Source organism: Nymphaea colorata, chromosome 10 (assembly GCF_008831285.2).
Source record: "Nymphaea colorata isolate Beijing-Zhang1983 chromosome 10, ASM883128v2, whole genome shotgun sequence".
Taxonomy (NCBI): Eukaryota; Viridiplantae; Streptophyta; class Magnoliopsida; order Nymphaeales; family Nymphaeaceae; genus Nymphaea; species Nymphaea colorata.
The window spans coordinates 15055540-15062277 of NC_045147.1; the positions used below are offsets into that span (position 1 = coordinate 15055540).

Consider the following 6738-nt stretch of genomic DNA (forward strand, 5'->3'; position numbering starts at 1 on the left):
ACTCTCATAGCTGACCGACTCTTAATCTTCTTAAGGTGAAAGATGGGCAGAAGTGAGAAGACAGCCGGTCGGAGGAGGGGAGAGGCACCGACCTCCATCTCAACGATGAAGCAACGATCAAGGTTTCCCTTTCTTTCTTTCTTTCTTTTTCTTTTTCTTTTCTCTCTCTCTCTTCAAAGAGCTTAACATAGCTGTTCTGATAAGAGTTGTGAGATGAGACACATCTCGCAATACTCTTTCTTGTAACATTGAGATTGATAGGGTCAGTCTATCTCTGAAAATAGAAAACCAACAACCCAAGATTGTAGTATAAGCCATCATCATCTTTCTCTCACTCATATGCGTACACACAAAATCACAATTATTATTACAGGTTAGATGATTATATATATATATATATTTGTTCGTGCAAGCATGGTAGAATAACTCTGTCATTTTTTTTTACTTCAGAAGTTGCATATTTAGCTGTTAGCACAAGCCATTTGTAACTTCTAATTAGTGTGGTAGTCTTTAGCAGAACTACATAAACATACTTAGACCTGAGTTGGGTACTTTCTAATGTCAGAAGAGTCTTTCTTTTTCTTTTTTAGAGAAGTGGGGGCGATGGGAGAGGTGAGACCGTGAGAGATAGGCGATAAAAAAGTGATTTGCTGTAACAAACCCAACCTAATGTAAAGGTTCACTAAATAGATAATGGGAAACATCTTCGTTGGCTGTCTCTAGTTGGTAAAATTTTTGGAGCATTTGCCATTGACCCGAAAGTTATTACAGGTTTTTATTGTAAAATATTAAAAGTAAGAAAAAATTATGTTTCTTATGCTTTTGGTTAACTTGGCATTATTCGACTTTAGTATGAGCTTTGGGTCTCTGTTTATCAGACCTTGCCAGGCATCGCCAATCACCGACACTCCACTGCCTTGGTAGTTGAATCTTTTGCAGTACTGTTGACGATTATACTTATTATTATATGAACCAAATGATAATAAACAACTATGTGTGGACAATTAGGATTTATATAGATAAGGTGTTCCCAACCACAAAATCTGATAGCTAATACAATTCAATAATGCGATTTCAATAGTTTATTTAACAACCAACAATTTTAAAAAATGCATGGGTTGTTGCGGGAAGAGGGAAGTAAAAAAGCTTGGTTCACTTCGCCAAGACTTATGTGTGAGGAAAATCAATAGCATAAGATATCAATGGCTTATAAATCTTGGTGGTACATTTGGGAGGAACTCAACATGAAGGTCTTGGCAGCTCTTTATGATCGGATTTTGTGGCATGTTTTATTTCATTCTTTTATTTTATTTTTAGGGTTTATTATTGTAATTAGAGGACTTTTTGTCTCCAACTTTTTATTATATATATACATTTTATCAACTTTTTATTATATATATACATTTTATAAGCTCTCTCTTCCCGTATATATATGGTTTAAAAGATCTTCACGTATACGTATGGTAACTTACATTCAGGCTCAGGTGCATGAACGGGTTTTAAGGTCAGGCTGCTGCGCGTGGGCCGATTTTCAGGGCCGTTGGATCAAAACCAATAAGCTCAAGTAGATTCAGCGCCAAATAGGAACACTATAGTTCTCGACGGCGAAAAAATCTCGCGCTTCTGCAACCATGCTTGGGAAGGATACTATTTTATTTCGTCTGAAAATTGAACGTGTAAAACTCACATGAAGGTTATAAAAACAATATAAATGGGAGTACCCAACATTTTGGTGAATACATATTAATTAATTTCTACGAAAAAGGTATTTTAACTGCCAACTGGTGACAAATGGACCACCGGCGGATCAGTGCAGTGCAGGAGAAAAAAATAAGAAAAAAGTTGCTGAAACTGCCGAGTTTGAATGCAACATGCTCGGCTTGTAGCCTGAAGAACCACATGTCCATATAGGGTGCGCAGAAGAACAATATCATTGATCAACAACTTACCAAATAGACAGTGAAGTGGCTTGGACTAGAATGGCACAAGTGGATGATTCTGCAGTGACGGGTAGACATGGTGGTTGGAAGGTTGCCGAACATGGCGCCTTCCTTGACATGGGCCCAGGGAAAGAGAAAAAGGAAAAAGAAGACGAAAGAAGCCCGCTTACCCGCTAACCACATTTACCAACAATCTTTCTCGTGTTCAATCTCCTTCAATATGATATGGGCTGAATAATTTTGTCGTATACAGATGAGTTTTATTGATGGGGACATGGGAAACCGCAATATTTTTCCGTTCTGTTATGCTCTGTGAGTTCTTTCTTCCTCTCTTGGTTCTGCTCTGCGAGCTATTTCCAATAGTTACAGGGCCTCGCTGGATTAAGATTATTCCGCATTAGGGAGATGTTCCTGTTGCCCACCATGGTCCAGCAACGGGAATCATGCTCTTCTGCCTCTGCTTTTTCTTTATTCTCAATTTAATAATACCGACGTCAGGAGGAGGAGAGCGGATCCACTGGAGACCATGAGATTATCGCAACTTTAATGATCATAATGGTCGGAGATTTACACGATGGATCCTCTCTTTCTCTCTGGCTTTCTCTCTTTTATCTGCTGCTCCGTTATTCTCCTTCCCCTTTTTCTTTTTCCTCCACGCTTGCTTCGGTTACCACGAAAAGCATAAAACTCCGTGCTTTTGTCCTCCTTCGATTTTGTGGGTGATTATTTATTTGTTTTTGCTGTTTTTAGTTCTTTTTGGAGATCTGGGAAAATGGGATGCTCACAAAGTACGATCAGAGTCGTCCTCAGTGGAGAATGGACGGAAGATGAGAGCGGCAATGAGGTCTCTGTAGCGTCGGAAGGGCAGGAGACGAAGATGATGCTACATAGGAAGAAGAAGAGGAAGTGGGGGTTCAAAGCGAAGCTGCTGGGTTGCGGAGTGGAGTTGCAGCAGGAGGAGGATGAGGAGGACGCCTTACCGGAGAACGACCACCGGGCGTGGTTGCTCGCCTCTGCGGAGGGCGATGGGAAGAGCACCGCAGCGGATGCTCCGGACCCGCAGTCGATGCACTCTTCGTTCCGTTTCAGCTTCGGGTCTCAGGCGGAATTCGACGCCCTGAACCCCAACGCCACCGTTCTGATGCTCAATCTGGAGAGGAACTCGGAGGAAAAGACGCTAGATTTTCAGAGAAGGAGAATCCTGTCGCTTGAGCGGAGCATCTCCACCGTCTCGGAGTCGCTCCTTCGATTCACTTACGGCGAGATCCGGTCGGCCACCAATGACTTTTCCCGAGGTGGGTATCGTCCCTTCCGCACCAATTTCGTGTCCTTTCATCCCTTTCAACTTCTTCTCAGTGGAGAGTTCGTCTTCTCTTGTCTTCTTCAGCAAAATCAGGGAGGCTTTTCGAACACCATTTTGGGATCCTAGTTCCAGTTTTTTTTGGATTCCCTCTTCTGAATGCCGAATGCGGATAAAAATTTTTCACCCTTCTTCTCGTCGACCTTTTTCAGCTTCGTTCCCGAGGGAAAGTAATGGCTTCTTCGATTTTGGGTAGTAATCGTCCTTTCATTCTCTGTCTCAGGGAGGGTTTTGGGAAGAGGGGCACACAGCTGCGTGTACAGAGGGCGGCTCCGGCTAGGCCGCGCCGTAGCCATCAAGCGCCTGAATAACGCCGACAAGGAGTGCTCCAAGGACTTCTGCAGAGAACTGATGATCTCCAGCTCGCTGGACAACCGGTTCGTCGTCCCGCTGCTGGGCTACTGCGTCGACGCCGAGGGCCTCTTCCTCGTCTACAAATTCGTCTCCGGCGGCAACCTCGAGCACCACCTCCACGGTAACATTCCATCCCGTGGTTTCGACGGCCACGATTTACAGGTCTTAACTCAGGCGCAGACGAAAGAGTCATCGGGTACCGTTGGTTCGAAAAATGCAGGTAGGAAAGGGAGGGCCTGCCTCCCCTGGTCGGTGAGGTTCAAGGTAGCTCTCGGTGTGGCTCAGGCGGTGGCGTACCTGCACTATGGCATAGAGAGGTGCGTGGTGCACCGAGACATCAAGCCCTCGAACATCCTCCTCTCTTCCAAGAAAACCCCCAAGGTGCGACGCTAATAACCAGTCAGTTGTCCTCCAAAAGGTCACGCTGATTTTTCCGTTGGTGTTGCTCAAAGGGTTGTTTTGGTAAATTTTTTTAGCTGTGTGATTTTGGGCTGGCGACGTGGACGTCCGGTGCTTCCATTCCCTTCCTCTGCAAGACCGTGAAAGGAACCTTCGGGTATGGATGGAAAACAGAGTTCTTTTTGGTTTGGTTTGGTGTGTGAGTTCGATGGGTTTGTTTTGATCCCTCGGTTTCTCGTACCGAGCAGGTATCTGGCGCCCGAATATTTTCAGCACGGCAAGGTGTCGAACAAGACGGACGTGTACGCCTTCGGAGTGGTGCTCCTCGAGCTCGTCACCGGCCGGAAGCCCATCGAAACCGGACGCTCCGCCGGCGATGAAAACTTGGTTCAGTGGGTGAGCCTTCTTGTACCTTATCTTTACTTTGTTAACCCAGTTTCTATTTACTACTCATTTCTCTTATCAAGACTTTAGTAACCTGCCTTCTAAATTGGAAACTATTGCTTCATAAACATTGGCTTGATTTAGGGCTTGTTTAGTGTTACGCTTTACCTTTAACAAAAAAAGATTGCAAATAAAAGTTCTAGAAGGAGAGGATAGGACAGCTCCGGGTTCTATTTCTGTTCTGGTTTTATCAAACAGTGTACAGATCCAACTGCAAATGCGTTTTGGATGATGCCAAAGTGTGATAAACTGTTTGGATGATGCCAAAGTATGCGTGCATCAAAGGTTTTATGAACCGTCAAAGCTACGGAATTCCCAAGGTGGTGAGACTTTTTTAACATTTATGAAGGAAAAGGAAATGACTTTGAGGAGTCGGGCGTTTGGAATTTAGCATGTCACACTGACCATAGACGTGAAATGTCAAAAGAAAGTGAACAAAATCACTGTGTTGGGAATATTTTGACTCGACTGGTTCTATGGACGACCTGTCATTTGGATGGTCCTGTGAGTGTGACAAGAAAACTTACACCTTGATTAATATGGTTGCTGTAGTTTTCACCTTTTTCTAGAAAGCATTCCAACTCATTGCACCTTTGGAGACGCTTGTTTCACCTGCTCGTTGTCGTGTCATAGGTGTAAGTTTGGACTTTTTTGTACCTTGTTTATGATTATTCTTTCTAAATTTCTATGGAAATATAGATCTATTATTTCTTTGCTGACAAGCTTGAAGATTTATATCAGGAAGAGTTGGGTTTCACTTTAAATTTTGTTTTGTAAAGGATTAAACAAGGATTTATAGCGCAGAATTTCAATAGAAGAACAAAGGAAAAAGAGAGAAAAATCTCTCTTATTCTAGTGCTGAAAGGTTATACCAGAAATTGATATCACCCTTTTCTAATACAAAAATCAGCTTTTTTTCTTTGCAAACAAGCTCATATTGCACTAGCATCTGTGGATGAGGTCACCGGGTGGGCGACCAATCTCAGATTCTTAAGGGCAAGGAGCACCCAATCCATCTCTGCTTTGATTTTCACAATGCCTGTTTGGCTGTTTCCTCTTGGTGTCAATTTTCAACCGTCACCCCGCAGGTGACCTGATCTGCTCCCTGAGAAACCCCTTGAGAGGTGCTGTAGAGTCACTTTCACAGGCTAAAATTTCAAACAGAAAGCTACTTGAAACCTGAAAGTTAAACTCCTCCAACGCCCATCGATTCTCAATCTCACCTCATGTTGTTCTAAAGCAATGGACTCGTCAGAATGAACCATTTCATCTTGAGAATTCGATTAACTGGTGGCAGATTGTCATCTGCTTGATGGGTCTGGTCGGTGACGTTGGCGGATTTGGGTGTTGCAGGTGAGGCCTCTATTGCTGGGGGAAGGGTCGGTGACGCGGCTGGTGGACCCGCGGCTAAAGCGTGGCTCGTACAGCTTGAAGCAGGTGAGCCGGGTGGTCCGGACCGCAGCCGCTTGCATCAGCAGCGAGGAGTCGAGTCGGCCGGGCATCGACCAGGTGATCAGGATGCTGAGAGGGGAGGAGGCTGCGGCCGGCGAGGAGGCCGTCTTCACGGAGACGGGTCTCTACGGTGGGAAGGGCGACATGGGGAACCACCTGGCTCTCGCCATGTTGGGCGTGACGGAGGCCGACGACGGCGACCAAAATCGTTGGTAGTTAAATTGGAAAGATTTTCCCACCTGTTCTTATTTTCTCTCATTCCCACGATATTCTTTTCTTGCTTTTCTTTTTTTTTCTGTTTTCTTTGTTCTTTGGTTGATCCACTATGTAGAAAAAGCGTGGAAAAGGAAAAAAGATGAGAAGGAAGTTTGAAGATTGTACAGATTTCTCCGTGATTCTTCATGTTCACTACATTTTCTCAAGTTGTTCATAAAATTCTGCTATTGGCTCTAGGGGACGTGACCAAGCACTCCAGCTGGGTGGTTAAGTAGCTTTTTCTCATTAAATGAGTTTCATAGCATGAGGGGAATGGGTAGACAATGTTACTTTATAGACAAGTATAATCCAACTACTGTAATTAATTTGGTAGTCGAGTTTCTAGGTTTGAAGATATTCAAGAGCACCAATAAGAAACTTGTGTGTCTTTCAGCCTCAAGTTATACACCCATACATGGTATAGTGGGTGTAGCTTAGCTGGTTGGGTAGGCAGGAGTGTGAAGGTACGTCACCTGCAGTGGCTGCTACTTTCGGAGACTGTAAATGTAAAACTCTAGTTGATGGGTACATTGT

General features: G+C 44.1%; 1 protein-coding gene across 3 annotated transcripts; it reads left to right on the forward strand.

Annotated features, from left to right (window-relative positions):
- The first annotated feature begins 2056 nt into the window (after positions 1-2056).
- LOC116263403 (probable serine/threonine-protein kinase PBL10) lies at positions 2057-6329 on the forward strand. 3 transcript variants are annotated; one of them, XM_031643146.2, is made up of 7 exons: positions 2068-2252; positions 2691-3235; positions 3524-3775; positions 3875-4035; positions 4131-4210; positions 4302-4449; positions 5851-6329. In XM_031643146.2, the coding sequence occupies exons 1-7, from the start codon at positions 2194-2196 to the stop codon at positions 6163-6165; spliced, it is 1560 nt and encodes a 519-aa protein (XP_031499006.1). In that variant the 5' UTR covers positions 2068-2193; the 3' UTR covers positions 6166-6329. The 3 variants fall into 3 exon arrangements, with proteins under 3 accessions (XP_031499003.1, XP_031499006.1, XP_031499004.1); XM_031643143.2 differs by having other exon boundaries at positions 2057-2252; positions 3524-4035; XM_031643144.2 differs by lacking the exon at positions 2068-2252 and adding an exon at positions 2259-2498 and having other exon boundaries at positions 3524-4035.
- Positions 6330-6738: the final 409 nt, after the last annotated feature.